Raw genomic sequence first — 20,127 nt, forward strand, 5'->3', positions numbered from 1 at the left:
ACGAGGCTGCCACTTTAAGTTTACTTTGTTAAATGCAGAGGGAGCTGTCATGTTTTTCACATCTAATTTCCTCAATCTCAGGATGATCTTAAGCGACGGTCCATGTCCATAGATGATACGCCACGCGGCAGCTGGGCTTGCAGTATTTTTGACTTGAAAAATTCCCTCCCGGATGCACTGCTTTCAAATCTTTTGGATCGAACCCCAAATGAAGAAATCGACCATCAAAATGATGATCAGAGGAAATCCAACAGACACAAGGAACTTTTTGGATTGCATCCAGCCCCAGAGGAGGTATGGTTAGAATACCTGAGCATTCTTCTGAGTAGCCTGTCTTTTGATCAGCAGCAGCAGCAGCACCTACACACACACTTTCCCTGTCCTCTTTGGAGTTGATACTGTGGTCGTAAGTTACTGGGCACTTGCCCTTTACAGTACAAATATGTGATGCCTTGAATATTAAGAAAGTATAAACAGAAAGGGGAAGTAGATCGGAAAGCCCTCACTGAGATCTTTAGCTTTTGAGTCTTTAAATTACCCACTTTTTCAAGCTCTTCTCCACAACCACGAGGACTTGAAAGCTTTTATGACAGCTAAACTTTCTTGATTCACCTGTCAGATTCTGTAAGACTCCATTTTTTATGCATGTTGCCCACAGTACAGATAATTAAACACCTTGGTTTTAACCAGTGAATTGTGCCAGGTTTTATGGGAAATAAAGAGATGTCAGTTTAGCCAAAGAGTTTATTAGTTTAAAACAGGCACACAATTAAGGCTGCAATCCTAAGAACACTTTCCAGAAAGTAAGCCCTATTGAATGCGATGGGACATACCTCTCAGTAGACCTGCTTAGGAGTGCTTCCTGTAGTACACAATTATTATTTTATTTCCATGAGATTACTGGTAAAATTGACTAAAGTAGTATATGATTAAAGCACAAATGTTGACATTTGGGCATTTCTTTTTGTGGCATTTGTTTTATTTGTTTGTTTTTTTGTTTATTCGATTTGTGGTCCGCCCTACCCGGCCAAAACCAGGTTCAGGGCCGTCAATCCTTTATTATGCAGTCACCCAAAATTAAATCACTCTTATTTATAGTTGCAAAAAATGCTCTGAAGCCCTGATTAAATTGTTTTAATGTCTTAGAAGGGAGGAATTTTTTAAACCTACTTCAGCCATTTAATAACACGTTTTGTAGAAATATTGCATGCGTTTATCCTGTGCCTGTTTATCCCAATTTCAGGAGGAGCCAATAGAAAGGCTGAGTATTCCTGAAATCCCCAAAGAGCACTTTGGGCAGAGGCTTCTTGTGAAGTGTTTGTCACTAAAGTAAGTATTACTTTAACCAAGAGAGAGGTATATAAAGTGTTTTGATTGGTATGCATATTCTGAGTTCAAGAAGAACATTTAGTGCATCAAATGGGAGGACACCTTGTATTTTGTAGGCCATGTCTGCATAGACTCTTTTGGGTCACAAATTCACTGCTTGGGAACAACTCCAGATCAGGGTAGAGCACTTTAGGTATTTTATTTGTTACATTTTTATCTTACCGTTCCTCCAGGGAAAGGGAAACATGTAGTTCCACCTTCCTATTTATCCTCACAACTCTGTCAGGTATGTTTGGTGGAGAGGTGGTGACTGACTCAAGGTGGCCCAGTGAGTATAATGGCTGAGTAGGGATTTAAATCCAGCTCTCTCTGATATTAAGAGCGCAATCCTGAAGGGGGGGGGTTAGATCCACGGCGGCCGGGAGCAGCAAAACGGCGCCACCTTCTCCGACCGTTCCCGGCTGCCATGGAGGAAAAAAATTCATTTTTCAAAATTAAAATAGGAAAAAAAGGGGAAATGCCCCGCCATTGCTCAAGGGGGCGTTTCCAGGGCAAAAGGGCTGTGGAAGCTGCCTAAAGGCAGCTCCACTCCCAGGAATGCTTCCCCCCACGCCAATGTGGGCTTTGCCTTCAGGGAAAGCCCTGCCGGTGTGGTTGCACTGGTGGTGGGGGCTGGCAGCACCCTGACACTGGCATGTTTGCCCCGCTCTGGCATAGATGCCACCTTATTCTGGGATAAGGTGGCACCTATGCCGGTGCGGGGTCACGCCGATTCCAAAGGAGTTTTCCCTTCAGGAATGGGCTGCCCTTCTCTTACTACTGTTGTGTATTGGCTCCATGCTGATACTATAGGAGAACCTTGTCAGTAAATATTTTGGGCAAGCTGATCTCATGTTTGCCAGCTTAAGGTCTTAATGCCTTAAAAGTTGGATCAATGGCCTTGGTGGAGACATACATTTCACACATAACACCGCTTTGCAAAAATGTGATGTAGAAGATACTGATTTCATGATGGGAACTAGTAAATTGAAGGCAAAGCTCTGTGTGTGCCTTCGTTCCTAATGAAAGCATGATTATAAGAACATAAGAAAGGCCCTGCTGGATCAGACCAAGGCCCATCAAGTCCAGCAGTCTGTTCACACAGTGGCCAACCAGGTGCCTCTAGGAAGCCACTAACAAGACGAGTACAGCAGCACCATCCTGCCTGTGTTCCACCGCACCCAAAATAATAGGCATGCTCCTCTGATACTAGAGAGAATAGGTATGCAGCATGACTAGTATCCATGATTGTTTCCTCTTGTGTACATTTTGCCTTGAGCTGTCCTGTATTCTGTTTTTATTCCACAAAGGAGTATTGGTAACTGTCCCCCACCCCCACCCCAGAAAAACTTTCATCCTTTTAAGATAAAAGATTCGCAACTTCAAATCAGACAACCATCAGGTAAGCCAAACCTGAGGCTTGAAAGCCATGACTGTGTCTCTTTAAGACTTGAGACTTCAGTTAGCCACCTTTCACTTGGGATAACAGAAACCTGTTAAACAAGTTTAATGAAGTGGAGCTCCTGAATGTAGGGTTACCTGTAGCTGGTTTATTGCCTATAACTCTTCTCTAATAACACGAGGTAAAATTTTACTGGCATTCCCTTAGAGAAATAAAGCACAAAACTGATTTTCCACATGGCTGTATTCATCTTCTGTGTCCTCAGTTAGGTCAACCCTTCTTGTTAGGAAACTCCAGTTAGACTAGAGTGCCTCTCGTAACTGAGATATATGTTGAACATCTCCTAGAGGGAGGCCACTTTAAGCCCCGGCACTAATACAGATGATTTTGTGGCCTTTTCTTTTACAAGGTGCTTTAAGACCCCGCTCTATGATACAGTGGTAGCAGATTTGTCCCGAAATGAAGAGTTATATAGATATTAATTGCTTCAGTTAATTGAGACTATCCTTTTAAAGAACTCTCTTTATAAGATCTGAGGAAATCAGGTTTACCTTTAATGTTTTTTGTGTTCACATATATACATTCTTGTGCTGTTTCAAAAAGAACTCAAGTTGTGTTTGGGACCCAGTGTTGCAGATGACAAGGTACAATACTTTGAAGAAATACATTTGAAGAAGTAGGGTACAAATATTTTTAGTAACTAAAATCTATACCGCTTAGGAGTCAAGGCCCTGTTCCTAAGCATGCCTACTACTAGCAATTTTTATTTCTATTTTGATTGCTTTCTGAAAAATTTATCCTACTTTCTGAAAAATCTCAACAATGTGACCATAGTACTCAATACTGTATCGCATAAAATATAACAGCTTAAAGATAATCAAATATAAAAATATCAGGAACAAACTAGCAGCAAGACATAACAGAGGCATATATGTCAGCTGATTTTGGTGTCTTCTACAAACATCAGCAGAACAATATATTGGACAATATATTGGAACATAGTGAGAATCAGCCATTTGAGGATAGCGGGAGGTATATAGAATTATTTCTATACCACAATCTGCCTATCGCAGTTGAGTCAAAATCTATAAAGTAACCTTGGCACACTGCCAGACTTTTCAGGCATACAGGGACCTGAATTCAATTAATCCACATAGAAAGAACAAAAGAGCTTCAATATTAATGAGAGAGCGTATGTTGTAACATGACTCAACAGTATTTGGGTGGGCAATAAAATGTAAAAAGTAATTTATTTAAAGATGTAAGTTACATGGTATTTGAAGTAAAACGTGAGTCCATTGGTATCTTAAACACTAAATAGCCACCTGTTTTAATTTGCTGCTACAGAATAACATGACTACCCATCTGGAATCTTCATCATGGTATGAAAGAAAGGAAATTTCTGAAAATAACAAAAGGCAAAAAAATCAACGGCAGAAGTAGCAGAAAAAGCAAAAGTCCCTACATAGCTTGGCATGGTGTTTTGCCAAGATAGGACTCAAATTTACATGCTTTCAAGCATTTTTTTTTAGTTTTATGCTATTTCTAAGGATTTGATATTGGGAGGAGCAGATAGCTTACTGCCATCATTTCTAGGCACATGAACAATGAATCAAGGAAAACGGATAGGGCAAACCCTGCTCCGACTGGGAATCTTTCCAGATCAAATAGAGTTAACTCTGGTTTTGCAAAGATAGCCTAATTGTTGTACCTCATGTAGATTGAAAGTGAGTCCTGTTAGGGTTGACAGACAAGACGTTTTGGCCAAAGAAAACTCAGGGATAGCCTGTGTTGGAGAGGACTGAAAATAGTCAGGAGCGATAGAAAGGTTCCTTTACCCTGTGATATGAATTGAAAACTGATCTTGCAGAGGGCAAACAGGTTTCAGCTCTTACTCAGATGTAGAGATGTGACCTCATTTGGTTACATGACCTAAAATACATGTCTGGCAATCTGTGTGAAACAGGCTATCTCAGAGGAAACTATATATGCATGCATTCATGAATGCACACCTTAGACCAAATAGGCTGCTGATAGTGGGAACTTTTGGCCTTCGAAATATGGAGCTAGTTTAGTTGACCAAAAAGGAGAACTCTGCCACTTCCCATTCACATTACCCTTCAAAAGGGCAGAAAGGAGCAGTTGTTGAAATCAATGAGACTTGCTTTCGAGTAAAAGTGGTTTGCCAGTTTCTCCTAGCAGAATATCAGTAATCATCTGTGATCATGTGTAGTAAAAGAGGATTTGAGTTTTGCAATTCTCTGGCATGCTTTTCACTGTTTACTGATAGAAAGATGGCTGTAATGACTCCACTCATGTAGAAGGTATTATTCACATTCATTTCCATGTAATGCAGTTTAATCCACAATTAGCAGTTCTTCATAGCTGCATTTAAGCTAGATAAATCTCTTTGTGATTAATACCCTACTGTTAGATGCATGATCATAAAAATCCCATCTATTTCAGCAGTATTCAGGTGCACAAAATAGGTTCACAGTGAAGTTTTCGGAAAGTTTATTGTACATCTTCTTAGATGTAAACAAATCTTCTTAGAACTAAGTCTTGCTGGTTTCACTAGAAATTACTCAAGTAATGGCTTCAGTCGCATTACGTTAATTATTTTAAGAGTTTTTGGCACCATGTCATCTGGGTAATATTATACCATACTTTGAAACAATGCTATAGTTTGTTTTTCCACTTTAAAAAAACGTGTTTCAGATACTACTAAGTTACATCAGCCAAGAAATATCAGAAAGAGGTATAAACCATGACATTCATCATTCTCTTCTGGGGAAAAAGGTTGATCTGTATGGTACACAACAAATGCTTGTGTACATTGGAAGGTTTGGTGAGCAGCTGAAGGAAGTGGATGTTAAAGCAGTACATATTTGATTGGCAGGGACCATAAAGGCAGACATACAAAAGCATACATACTTTCCCACTTAGGTACAAATGAGTGTGGACCCGTCTGCTATTGTACTGCTTGATAGAGTTCCAAATTTTCAAATATAGATACATATAAATATACCCAGCAGCAGAGATGGAACAGCAAGATGTTACATCCTCAGCAAGATGTTACATCCTAAATTGCCAACCTAAGCATAATTTTTGCCAGTTGTGAAAACGGGGGGAAATAAAAAGAGTTGAAAGAGGAAACCTTTGATATATTAATAAACAAACACCTGAACTATTACTCAAAAATAGAAGAAATAATAAAAACTGGAGTACCTGTAAAGTGCCATCAAGTCGCAGCCGACCTATGGCGACCCCTGCAAGGGGCTTTCTAGGCAAGTGAGAAGCAGATATAGTTTGCCATTGCCTTCCTCTGCAGTCTTCCTTGGCGGTCTCCCTTCCAAGTACTGACCCTGCTTCGCTTCCAAGATCTGACGAGATCAGGCTATACCATGCTGCCTTCCCTCCCACCCCTTTCTTATAGCTACATATCAAACATTTAAACTACAAAATTTAAGAAACATGATCCCACTGCTGTTCCTTCATTGTAGTAGTTATACTTCAAGGATCAAAGATACTTGCTACCATTTTGTTCTGATAAGGTGTTTTTTTTGCAATTTGATGTTTTCAGTTTTCTATATAATTGTTTTATTTTCCCTCCCTTTAAAGATTTGAAATTGAAATAGAGCCAATTTTTGCAAGTTTGGCATTATATGATGCTAAAGAAAAGAAAAAGGTGAGTTATTTATAACATCTGTGTGTTTGTTTATAACATCTATGTGCTTTGGCCAGGGACCAAGAGCGTGGTATAAAACTAACTTAACTAAATAAATAAATAGTTTACAGGGCCTGAACTACAGTGCCTCTGTGGTTAACTTTTGTAAAAGTGCTGTGTTCCATTTTCAGCCCCCAAACTCACGAATCACACCACCATATTAGGAAGTAGCACAAAAGGATCTGCAAGGGAAATGAGAGAACTTGAAGGCAAAAATATGTAATCTGAGCATGTCCAGCCTTGAAAAGATAAAATTGTGTGTGTAAGACAGAGAGCACTGCACAAAAGTGGGACCATGTAGGGAATTTATAGCCTTGGCACAGAAGATAAAACTTCCCTCACTTGTGTTTTTCTTTTCACCTGTAAAATGTGGTTTCAGAATTTCAGCTCTTTGACTAATAGGACACGATTCACTCAGACAAAATAGAATTAAAGCAACACCCACCTGTTTTCACTGGTTATATCTTAGAACACAATGCAAATAGATTCCCCTTGCAACACCTTCGATTACAACTTCTTGGATATTTCAGATCTTTCTGTGAAATATATTTTAAATGTAATTCAGTCTGTCGTATAAGATGCCTCTGAAGTTGGTAAAATAAGAATTTTTATATTTTTGGGGTACAGAAAAAGAAACAGAGAAAAATCAAACAAAAGAAAAAATATGTCTGTGTCCAAGCTTCAGTGTAGTAATACATACATGCATCCATCATCAACTTTACACATACATACTATGTTTTATTCTTCTGAGAAGTTAGGGTGTTTTATTTTTAAATCTAGAAGTGGCCAGTGTCCTCTGGTGTTGTATAATGGAAGTTCATAAAGTTTGCTTTTCTATCACTTAATGGACGTATTGAACTATCACTTTGTTTCATTCCTGATATAGGAATTTCTGCATTGTTCTGTATTTATTATTTACTGGCAGTTTCTTGGGCTGTGACCATCTAACCTAAGTTTTTATCCCTCCTCCATGCTGCTGCAGAGTGCTGCAGTCTGGTAATGGCAACAAGCGTGTCCTGGGAAGGGAAGAGTAAAGGAAGTAATCTGCTTCAGCAGGAATGACTATCTGCAAGGGGTAGCTGAGTTAAGCAGGATTATGAGCTTTCCGGTCCCCTGATCAGGAAAGAGGTGATGCCTTCCTTCCCCATTGCCCTCTTCTCCTATCTAAGCCAACCTCCTGCCTCTACAGCTAGGGCTGCCAGTCTACTCATCATTCTACCACTGCCTGCCAAGTGGCACTAGGTGGCTTCTGCAGTTGCAGAAAACAGTGGCGGTGTTGGCAGTACATGTAATTTGCCATTTCTACCCGGGTGCTAGATTTGGAACAATTAACAGATATTATCACTGTGTTTTCTTGCCTAGACAAGAGAGAGAAAAGTAACGGGAATGGGTAGGATGGTATATGCCAGTGATTCTTAATGAGCGGCATGCAACCTCCTATGGCAATTTACAAATCTTGGGACAGGATTCAAATTTGGGGGGCTAATGGGAGCATCTGGGATAGTAGGCAGCCCCATCTTTCCCCTTGCAATGGCTTTTGACAGCCCGCAGAGAAAAGTTGTTAATGCTAACCCTCCTTAGATATCTCCAGCATACCCTGACTCTTAAAAAAATAGCACGAAGTAAATAGGAATCCAACCTAACTTTAAGGAGTTAGATCAGTGGTACTGACTCCACAGTTTGTGGAGAGCCAAATTCACAATTACAATCAACCTGAAGAGCCACATGATAACTGTATGCCCTGTGTGCCACTCCACCAAACACACAATATAATAATATAAGAAATAACTATTAATATTAACAATAACCTTTTTTAGTTATTTGATTAGTTCTGAGCATGTAAGGTCTCTTCCCACCACTTTTGAACTTCAGCCCTTGTGTATTTTGAGTGAGAGGAAAGGCCTCCCGCTCTGCCTTTTTGTTCTCTCCTCACAACGAGGAACAAGGTTCCCACAGGAGAACCAGTTGGTGGTGGAGAATGGGGAGTAAAACCACCGCCACCACCCACCTTGGCCAGCTTGCTCTTTTCGTGGGTGGCTGCAGTGGTGGTGGTGGTGGTGGCGGCAGCTTGACTTTCTTTTCTCTGTGGTCAGCTTGCAGCTGTCTGGGTACTGGGATGAAAATGTAGAGACTGAAACGAAGGCCAAGGGGTTATTGGAGAGAATGGACCATTTACACCCATCTCTGGCATGAGGCCTACAGTTTAAGGAGGCTCGCTGCTTACCTAGCCTCCAGTCCCTATAGCAGCAGTTGTTTTCAAGGTGGGAACCATGTGCCCACCACAAATGTCATTGCTAATTTTCCTGGAACAAGGGGTAGTTGCCATATTGAAGAACGGAGCTCAGAAGAGCCCCGTTGGCAAGTCAAAGAGCCACATGATGATAATGTGTGTTTGGAGTAGGGCTGCCAAATCCGGGTAGGGAAATTCCTGGAGATTTGGGGATGGAACCTGGAAAGGGCAGGGTTTGGGGAGGGGAGAGACCTCAGCAAAGTATAATACTATAGAGTCCACCCTCCAAAGCATCCATTTTCTATAGGGGAAGTCATCTCTGTTGTGTGATCAGCTGTGATTCTAGGAGATCTCCAGGCCCCACCTAGTTGGTGGAAACCCTGGTTCGGAGGTAGGGAATAGATTAAGAACCATTAATGAGTGCTTCCATCATTATGGATCTTCTCAGATTGCTAAAGATAGCAGTGTTTAAGACAGCATAGAATTAAGATGGTGGGAGGGCCATGTAGTTGTAGATTTCACTGAGCAGGCAGATTTGGTTTAAGGAATTGAATTCTAGAATGTGGGTGAAAAACCCTTTGTCAACATCATATTTGTTTGACTAACCATTCAGAGGATGTAAGCCTTAGCACTTAGCTAAACAACTTGCTATGATCTCTTCTTCTGGTGACTGATAGCATCAGCTGTTGCAGTGGGAGGGGGGAATGGGGCTCCTTATCTACATTTGGAATAGAATATATATATTAAATATAATTGTTCCATTACCAAGGTTTCCATTATTATATGGTTTGTTTCCTCTTGGCAGCATCAAAGTACTGCAAATGGAGATATTCTTGCAGAATGGTACTTTCCTGCTTCCCACCCCCTCACTGCAGCCCATTCCTCCCCCCCCCCAACACTGCATCTGGTGTTGAGTGGACCCCCAGGAAAAACCCTGGTCACAGGGTGTGTGGGGAGGAGGGACTGCAGTAGGACAAAGGTATTGGCAAACAGTTCCTCCCTGTTCCTCTGCAGGCAGAAGTGGCCTTCTGCTCGAATAAAATAAGTGTTAGATCCAAACCATTCTGTGTGGTACATAGTTTAAATCCCAAAGAACAATCTCGTAAAGACAGATTGTGTGTGTAAAGTGCCGTCAAGTCGCAGCCAACCTATGGCGACCCCTTTTGGGGTTTTCATGGCAAGAGACTAACAGAGGTGGTTTGCCAGTGCCTTCCTCCGCACAGCAACCCTGGTATTCCTTGGTGGTCTTCCATCCAAATACTACCAGGGCTGACCCTGCTTAGCTTCTGAGATCTGACGAGATCAGGCTAGCCTGGGCCATCCAGGTCAGGGCAAAAACAGATTAGTATTCCTTATTTGTTTGGTATCTATCTGAAAACAAAAAAGTCAAGTCATATTGGTTCATTTTACCTTATTTCAATCAATATCAATATCAATATCAATATCAAAACCTTTATTGGCATAAAATAAGTATATACATATTTATGAGGAAGCCATTTCTTCCAGTTGATTTTCAGTGTTTGTCTGGAATTATAGGCATGTATGGTGGTAAGTGAAATGAACTGCTCTAGCATTTTCAGATCATGTGTTTAATTAATTATTCAGAAATTTGACACCTATACAAATTTGCCACTAACTGTTATATTCTCTCAGATTTCAGAAAACTTCTACTTTGATTTAAATTCAGAACAAATGAAAAGCATGTTGCGTCCTCATATACCACCTGCTGCCATAACAACATTGGCCCGGTCAGCCATCTTTTCTATTACTTACCCCTCTCAAGATGTTTTCTTGGTAATAAAGGTAAGAGGCAGTTTTTGTTTTTCTGTGTCTGTGTGTTAAGTGCCGTCAAGTCATTTCCAACTCATGGCTATCCTATGAGTTAATATCCTTCTCATGTTGGGTCTTCCTCTTTTCCTGCTGCCTTCAACTTTTCCTAGCATGATTAACTAATTAAACAAGCAAATACAAATAAAGTCAAAATGTTTATTTTGTGCCTAACTCACATTGCATGACAAATATGTTGTTCACAATCACATTATATACCCACCTTTGCTGTAGCAGCTAAATTCATAAATGTTTAACTCCAAACTAGGTATTGTTATTGCCTGGCATAACATGCCCCTAAATTTTCTTTGCTTATAAATAAATTCATTGACCAAGAGGCATCTGTTTGGTGCTGTTGAGGTGCTAGTTATCCTTGATAGACAATTCTGACAGGTAGATAACTTCTTATAAAATCAAGTTTCAATTTGGTCCAGGTGATCTCTGAACATTCCTACCCTTGGCTAACTGGAATCAGACATTATTGAAGAGAAGGCGGAAGTTCCCACTTCAAAAAGTTGGCTTTTCAATCCTGCAAAGTAGGCTTGGCAATTTTGATGGTGCTACCCAAAGACAGGCTGTTCCATAGACATCTTTGGCATATGCATATGGCTTCAGCTCAGTGGAAGTGACCTCAACCAGATGGCAGCTGTCTGCGCTTGAAGGACATACTTTCACTTTGCCCTTTTTTTTTGCCAGGACTGTGATGTTAACTAAACTCTGAAAGTTGCTGTGGTGATGTCTTAACTGCTGTATCACAACAGAGTTCCTGAGAAATCGTTTCCTTTTGCCCTGGGAAATATGTTAAGATTAAGACTCACATTTCATTGTCCCAGAACACCCAAGCAAGAGGGAGGCTCATTTACAGTAGCATTAAGGGGAGAGTCTGTTCTCAAATTTTGCACACGTCCCATTGCGTAGCTTCTGAAGCAAAAATCTGTGTGTGTGTGTGTATGTTTCATTCACAGTACTTGATTTTTACAAGAAATATCTTGCAATTGAGACCAGTATCTATCTAAAAGAACTCATGGTTGCACATTACTGCTTGTAAACTCAATGAGATGAACCTAGCTAGTATAAAATGGTACTCTGTGAGAAGGAAAAGGACTTGAGCAAGATAAATAAGCCAGAAAAAAATAGCTTGTGGTATTGGCACAGAAGGGATATATTTTGCTCATGGTGCTCATTCTGAAAGCTGCTTTTTCCCCTTAGCAGTGTAATCTGAACCTGAATGAGATTTTGGTAATATAAACACCCTTGCTTCCAAAAATTAAATATTCCAGTGGTACAGATGGTTGGTGATACCAGATTTGGCTACACCATTTGCCTTTCTGAAGGATAGGGGAGTGGAATTCAAGCCAGCCTTCTCCCTGCCCCAAATGGTTAGGTATAAGAGAGGTTTGGCTAAATATAACCACATCTCCCTGCCCAGAGGTGATCAGGTCTATAAAAACTGACAGCAATTGACAAGCTGTAGGATGCTGTTGCTGGGATCTAGGGGCTAGATTCTAAACACTGCCGGCAGAGAATCTGGTAGAACAGAACAGCCTCCTCTTTCCCCTTTCTGCTTCGTCAAACCCTCTGAAAGTTTGCTCCTGGGGGTTAAGGGATCCTTAGAAACACTGTGCGGGACAAAGTGGTAGGGGGGAGTTGGTGAAAAACACCCTCCCTTCTTCTGCCAACAGATAAAACCTATTGAATCGCATTCTGGATCCAGCCCTATGCATACAGCTATGAGTGATGGATACAGATATAGCCATCACACATTTCTTGTATATTTCATAATGCAGCAGTGGACATGTATACAAAAGCCTGTTTACGTATGCATATTGCTTTGGTGGAATTATAATGACTGAAGATATGAATATTCTTAAATTCTGGGAACAAGGAAATTTTCTAAATGTCAGATACTTTCTTCCTTAGTACGCGCGCGCTCGCATGTGTGTGTGTGTGTGTGTGTGTATAAAAAGTGCCATCAAGTCGCAGCTGACTCACGGCAACTCAATAGGGTTTTCAAGGCAAGAGATAATCAGAGGTGGTTTACCATTGCCTTCCTCTGCGTAACGACCCTTGTGTTCCTTGGTGGTCTTCCATCCAAGTACTAACCAGGGCTGACCCTGCTTAGCTTCTGAGATCTGACAAGATCAGGTTAGCTTGAACGAACCATCCAGGTCAGGGTTAGCGCATTGATAGTATCATCCTAAGCATACCCTTCTGAGCCCATTGACTCAAATGGACTTAGAAGGGTATAACTCTGCTTAGGATGGCACTGCTACTTGTTTCATGGACCAGTGATATCTTTGCAAGGCTAAGCTATTTGAGGGGAAGCTGTCTTTCTCCATTTTTTCAGTGTATCTTGTAGACGTTTTTGTGTCTTAAAAAAGCCACAGGGCGCAGATAGCTGGCCTGGCCCCAAACAAGTTTCCTTTTTGAGTTTTCTCAGTGGCACCTGATTTAGTTTGTGCTAAAGATGAACAAGAAACTGGCTGGGTAAAAATACATGCTTTATCTTACAGCCTCTGTCTTTTCCAGCTAAAATGTTTTCTCATAAAGAAAGGTAGCTAAAGAAAATGTTTTATTTCATTACTTTCCATACTCTTATGGAAGAAAAAATAAAAATTTCTGTAAATAACTGATTGGAACTTTCCCTTTTCTTAAATCCATACTTCTTAAATCTCTGGGAGAGTTTTATTATGGCTGAGTATCTTCTGAAAATCCAACATTATACAGCTTGAAAAGTTCACACACATACATCTCTTGTTTCTGAAGGGCCTGATAACTGGGAAACTTGATTAGCACTATAAATGGACAAGCAGGAGACCTGCAAGAATTTGAAGGGGGCATCTCATTTTCCCTGTATTTCCCTTCCCCACTTTCTCTTTCCCTTCCCTGACAGTCCTCATAGCCTCCTTCCTTTTCCTGCTTCCTTCTCTCTTTCCCGCCACCCAGCCAACCTATCTTTATCTGCCTCCCTGTGTTCAACTTTCCTTCTTTCCCTCATCATGGGAAAAGGTAGGTTCAGTTGCACAGTGGCTGCCAGGGGAGGGGTTCAGAACAGTTTCCAGGACTGTTTTGGCCTCCAAGTCCCGCTTGTCCCACCCAGTGGCTTTGCTTTACAGAGACCAAGGCTTGGAATGATCAGCAGTATTGTTGTGGATGCCTAGCAACCTCCAAAGTGGTGATGGAGAATGTAGTGGGCATTCTTTTCTTAAAGCTACAGGCATTTATTTCTGTTATTTTGGGGAGTTTTACACCCTCCAAGGATTTGCTGGTTATGTACTGAATAAAGACTTGAATTGAATTGAACCCTCCAAGGAGAAAGTGTGTGTATTAGATTTCAGATTTTTCTGCAAACCTGGGACTTCCTTCATGTTTGTAGAGAAATCCCACCTATCTTGTCTCTAGTTTTGTGTATCTATTTCTTTATTAATTCACACTCCATTGCCTGGTTCAAAATTAGATATATGATTTTACAGATCATTAATGTTAAATAATAAGAGATGAAGGAAACTAAATAAAAATCTGGGAGAATTATGAATATATTTGGCCTACGGTATATGGCTTTCTGTCCTTCCCTTCCCCTTTCAAATCTTCCTTCCCATTCGTACATTATAGTAATTACTGTTCATTTGTAAAAAAAGTTTTCTATATAGGAACATGCTCAAAGTGCCGTTCAAGTAATAAAATCAGTCAACAGTAAGATGCATCAGAATAAAATGGTCATTCCAAAACAAAGTGAAAGCAAAATGCAGTCCATCAGCATCTCCTACTTTGAGTCACTAAAAAGCCCTTTCAAGAAGCCATATTTTCACAAGATGATGGAGATAATACAGTGAGATAGCAAGGTGGGCCTTCCAGAGTCAGTCGTTCCAATGAATCAGCCATGTTCTGGGTCACACCAATTTAATCACTGTAAAAAATTTTGAATCCCAGCCTTCCTGCAGACCTTAGCTGAAGTCTTGGACCTTCAGTTGAACTGCGGGTAGAAATATGTGGTTGGATCCAAAGAATTGTAAATGGAGCCCTACTTCTGGAAGGGATCCTTCCTGTCTTCTGCAGCCCCTGGGCAACTCAAAAAAACTGCCCCAAATGGTCAGGTGGCCCCTAGGAATGGTGTGGGCTGTAACACAGGACTTGGGGGGTTGTGGCTTGAGTGGGCAAATGGCAAAAAATTGCAGATCCCTCCCTGGGAAGCAAGTGTTGTCTGTTCATGCAAGGGTGCTTTTAAGATCCAGTCGAGAGATGTTGCTTGCACATGCTTGGCTGAAACTTCTCCACCCCTTTCTCTGTCAGTATATTATACAATATAACTAGTTTTCCTGACTTTGTTGACAAAGTCTTTATTACGTAGATAATTGTTTTTTTAGTGTGTATGCTGTATGTTGACTATTGACTATTGATAAAGTTTATTGTTTGTGGCCGAAGGCCATCACAATCTAACATACAAATCATTAAAATAACATAGAATAACACTGAAATACCTTTAAAACAGTCTGACCCCCCCCCCAAAGCTAGTAATTAAATATTCTAAATTCCCTGATTAAAACCAGCTTTAGCTCGGATTTTCTTGGCTGCTAAAGCAAAGAGTGAAACTTTGTGGGAAACATCAGGATTGGCATCTGATAGGAGAAAGAGCAGCTTCTCTGGATCTGGAAAAAGATTTGGGCCCTGTAGGAATGCTCCGAGAAATTTAGATCTGGGCTCTGTGTAAAGAGGACAGAATAAGGTGTAATGAATTAGGTCCTCTGGAGCGATTCCACAAATACATAGGTGAGATGCCCATGGTGTTCGGGAGTAACTTCCAGCTATCCAAGCCGTTGGCATGGTTTGAAACCGGAGGGAAGTAAAAGCTATTCTGAGGTTATGGAAGGGGATACTGACTAGGTATGAAGCTCTGACATGATCCCTTTTAAACTGTTTAAACCATGGTGAGAATTTGGACTGGGAGATTGATTGCCTGATGCAGCATCACATTTAAACACCCAATCCCGAATGTTGGTACCTGCTATGGGGACAGCCTGGGTGTCATCTGATATGGAGTAGCAATGCAGAATGTTGTTATAGCAGGCTAGCTTGTCGGCATCATTTTGCACCATCAATTTAAAACACTGCCTGCAATGTAAGTTGGTAGTGTCACTGCTTTGCTTTCTCCAAGATCTTAACAGGGCTAAATGAACACGGGCCCTGATTGAGGGCAGACCGAGTTTTGCTCGCATCAGGGCTGCAGGGGTGCCTCTGGGTAAGGCTAGAATTCTCCTCAAAAAGTGATTTTGGATAGTTTCCAGCTTTGTGACCAGGCTATCCTTCCAACCCCAAACCTCTACACCATATAAAAGTTGGGGAACCGCCTTACTTTGATATAGTTTCAAAGCTGGGCCTATCAAGAATCCTCCTTTTGTATAATAAAATTTCAGAATAGCTCCACCCCTTTTGCTGTCAGTATATTATACAATATAACTAGTTTCCCTGACTTTGTTGACAAAGTGTTAAGGCTTCATTAGGCAGCTGATTGTTTTTTAGTGTGTATGTTGTTTGTGTCTCCCCTATTACTCACCTCTTTTTATTTCCTTCCCATAGCTGGAAAAGGTACTGCAGCAGGGAGATATTGGGGAGTGCGCAGAGCCATATATGATTTTAAAAGAAGCAGATGCTGCCAAGGTAATTCTTTAATATTTTTAAACTACGTGCCCTTTTTAGATAATTGCCGTTGTTAGCCACTAGAAATGGCGCAGTAGACCATAGTATTGACTTCAGATAGATATCCTGTCCTGCTGTTCAGCTGTGTAGCTTGCTGAGTGGTGTTGTTTAAGTGCTGTCTCTCAGCTTGACTTATTGTTGTGAGTACAAAATTAGATCCACTGATATTCTCCCTGAGTGCTTGGCATAAGGCTGGAAAGGATTCTACATGAATAATAATAGTCAGGTCTGTGTCTACTTTCCCTTTTGTTCTAAAGCGGCATGTGATGAGCGCTTATAGATGTCAAACAGCTTGGAATAATTAGGAGAGATACTTTGGGGGATTCCCTGGAGTTCTGTTAAGGCTCAGTTACTGATTCTGGGTCACTTTCATCCTCATGAAAGTGAAAACAAAGCATTGTGCATGAGCTGAAAAGTGTCTTGTGTGGGAGGACTGCACTTTGCAATGGAGGACTGCTCAGTACAAGCAGAAGCATAGGACCAAAGCCGCTGTTCTTTCCTCTGTTAATATTTCAAAAAATATTTTTATTTTATGTGCATTGGGCTTTGCTTTTGCAGAACAAGGAAAAACTGGAGAAACTGAAAAGCCAAGCAGAACAATTCTGCCAAAGGCTTGGCAAGTATCGAATGCCTTTTGCATGGACAGCCATTCACTTAATGAATATAGTCAGCAGTGCGGGAAGTTTGGAGAGAGACTCGACAGAAGTAGAAATTGCTTCAGGAGGTTGGTATCAAGCATGCTCACAGAAAAATCTAAGGTAGATCTTCTTCTTAGACTGTTAAAACTCTGGAATAAGAGAGTTGAAATGGTCAGAGGATCACATAGTATAGTACAGTGCTCCTAAATCAAAATGTGCCTGAATTTGGAATGCAGCTTGTTGCTAAAATCAGCTTGCTTTAGAGGGCTGTAGGGTAGGAGCGCCACAGACATTCACAAACTAGCCCTAGTCCTGTCTTACCAACCTTTTACAGTTTTTTATGGGATTAACAAATATGTGGACAAGGACGATCTGGTAGACTGTCAGCCCATTTCTCAGAGCTGCCGCTGCCAGGGGTGGCGTGGCCCTGATGGTGCCACTACGCTTCCAAAGAGGTTTGGAGGCTGCCACATGAAGGAAATAGGGTTTTTTAAAGTTAAAATTTGAAAAGGGGGGGGGGAAGCCCCATAGCGAACAGCAATGCTGCCCCCAACAAAAACCTGGTGCAGCACTTTTGTTCCTGAAGGGAGCATTCCCAGGCTGAAAGGGGTCAGGAAGCTGCCTACCAGGAGCTACGCCCCCTGGGATGATGGCGCACTGAGTTGCGCCATCAGGACACCAGCTGGAGGCTGAGCCAGTGTCCCGTGCAGGGGAGTCTGCTTGAGGGCCCCAACTCCAGCATCTGCCAGTCTTGGCAGCTCAAGTGGCACGGGCGCCGGCCCTTGCACACTTCCTGAGGACTTTCGGCCCCAAAGCTCAAGAATGGGCTATGTAAGTACTTGAACTTCCACAAAGTTTTTGAGGGAGTTCCTCATCAGAGCCTCATGAATAAGCTGGCAACTTGTGAGAGAAACAGATATCTCCTTTTGTGGATTAAAAACTAGTTAAATGGCATCCGCAGAGAGTAGAAATGAACGGACAGGGAGAAATAAGCAGTCAGGTTCCACGGGGATCGATGTTGGAACTGTTGCTCTTTAATTTATCTGGAATCAGGGTGAGTAGTAAAGTGGCCAAGTTTGCTGATGACAGACGATTGTTGAGGATGGTGAGAATCAAAGCAGATTGCAAAGAGATCTTGTGGTCATGGTGGATAGCTCAATAAAAAGGCGGCAGTGCCTCTTCATTCAAAAACTAATTAACTTATGAAATTCTCTGCCAGAGGGTATATTAATGGCCTCTATAGTTAACTGGTTTTTAAAGGGGATTAAACAAATTCATTGAGGATAGGTCTGTCAATGGTTATTAGACATAATGACTAGATGAAATATCCAAATTTAGAGACAGGAGTACAAACAGCAGTGCCTTTCACTGCATAGGATACACCCCACTGTCTATCGCATCTACCGTGTTTCCCCGAAAATAAGACACCGTCTTATATTTATTTTTCCTCAAGAAGACACACTATGGCTTATTTTCAGGGGATGTCTTATTTGTATTAAGTATGATACAACAATCTACATTTATTCAAAGACTGCTTGCTGAAGCTTTTCCCCTATCCCCTGGTGTTTGTGTGGGGTGAGAGAGACCCACAGACTAGGGCTGCATGTGAACTAACTTTGATAACTTGGCCTAAAGGCAGCTAAATAAAAGGCTCCATGCAAAGCAACACATTTGCAACCATGCAAACCATTCAAAGCTACACGTTTGCAACCATGCAAAGCAACACCTGACGCCTGGGAGTTTGCAATCCATGGAAAGGGACAGAGGCAAGTACCGGTAGCTACCGTATGCATAAGCAGCAGGAGGGGATGGAATTTCTCCTTTTGCATCGGACTAGGGACCAGGCAAATGCACAACTGAAGCCCCCCCTCAAACCAGGGGTGCTGGGGGAGAGAGACCCACAGTGCTGAGTAAAACGGCAGTCACAGCTTTACTTCTTCCCCCTGAGGACACACGATACCTAAAGCAGAGCATCCTGCTCCTCACTTCTCTGAGATTTTTACTTCCAGTTTCTACCGGTACGTCTCCCTCTATGCCTCAGCTTGCAGCACGCACAGAACGACCGGGAACTGACAGGGGGAGCCGACCTTGTTGATGGGGCTGCCCGCACCTCTCCGGTCACCTCCGAGATAGAAGCTGTCACGATGGGGCAGATGAGAAGGGCTGCCCGTCTTCTTTACCGCTCTGCGCCGGTACCGTACGCTGCATAGCCACGCCTATCACTATGTCTTATTTTCGGGGTATGGCTTATATTGAGCAAATGCTTGGAAATCCTGCTACGGCTTATTTTATGGGTATTTCTTATTTTCGGGGAAACACGGTAGTACAGGCCGTTTTGGAGAAAGGATTCTATGCTTACTCTGACCCAGTAAGGTTGTCCTTATATTCTGTTGATTGCCACAACATTTAGATTAGCCCTGTAACAAAATATGTGTTTATCAGCTTGTTCTGCCTTTTCATCCCTTCTCCAGGCCTTTGTAATAGGGGTGGAAATGAACAGGACAAGCCTGTAATAACAAATAGGTTTATGTTTCAAGGATTTTACTAGTAAACCATCTGTTATTCTCTCTAAAACCAGACTGCTAAGTCTGTGAGAATGTTACAGACTGATGAGTATTTTCCAAAGGAGTAGATTAATCGTTGTGAACTGCACAGCTCATCTGAAACCACTGTTCAGCATCTTTCGGCCCCCCACCCTTTCCCAAACTGCCAACTCCATCATTTTTTTTCTCAGTAGAAATACATAAATCTCCACATGATAAAGACTTTTATAATAGGCACAAGGCACTGGGGTATGGTTGCTGTGAAAGGAGCAGAGATATTCAGCTGTGCTTCATGGTTTCCTAACGCCTCAGGAGTGCGATTGTCTTAGCATAACCACCTCTTTTATCTTGCTTTTCCCATAATTTCAGACAGCAGCAGTTATCTCCATGTGTAGTCTTCCTAAAATAAATGTTGTTTGTTTGTGTGTGTTTGTGTGTTTTTTACTACTTACTTTTTAAAAGAACGCAAAGGATCTTGGTCAGAGAGAAGAAATTCCAGCATCGTTGGTAGGCGTTCTTTGGAAAGAACCACTAGTGGGGATGAGGCCTGCAACCTGACAAACTTCAGACCAGCTACCCTCACAGTGACTAACTTCTTTAAACAGGTATTAGACGAACCCTACTCTCCATGCCAGTGTGGTATGACTGCCATGGCACAGGGCTTTTATGTATGTTTTGGCTTAGCATACATACAGCTC

At 41.6% G+C, this 20,127-nt stretch overlaps 1 protein-coding gene across 1 annotated transcript in view; it reads left to right on the forward strand.

Annotated features, from left to right (window-relative positions):
- DOCK7 (dedicator of cytokinesis 7) overlaps nt 1-20,127 on the forward strand; it is a 155,286-nt gene that overhangs the window by 31,480 nt on the left and 103,679 nt on the right. The window contains exons 6-12 of the mRNA XM_056845289.1: nt 82-294; nt 1,244-1,329; nt 6,392-6,458; nt 10,381-10,530; nt 16,129-16,209; nt 16,807-16,972; nt 19,892-20,034. Of these exons, the coding sequence (XP_056701267.1) occupies nt 82-294; nt 1,244-1,329; nt 6,392-6,458; nt 10,381-10,530; nt 16,129-16,209; nt 16,807-16,972; nt 19,892-20,034 (906 nt within the window). The remainder of the gene's footprint in view (nt 1-81; nt 295-1,243; nt 1,330-6,391; nt 6,459-10,380; nt 10,531-16,128; nt 16,210-16,806; nt 16,973-19,891; nt 20,035-20,127) is intronic.

This window comes from Euleptes europaea, chromosome 2 (genome assembly GCF_029931775.1).
Source record: "Euleptes europaea isolate rEulEur1 chromosome 2, rEulEur1.hap1, whole genome shotgun sequence".
In the NCBI taxonomy this organism is placed as follows: Eukaryota; Metazoa; Chordata; class Lepidosauria; order Squamata; family Sphaerodactylidae; genus Euleptes; species Euleptes europaea.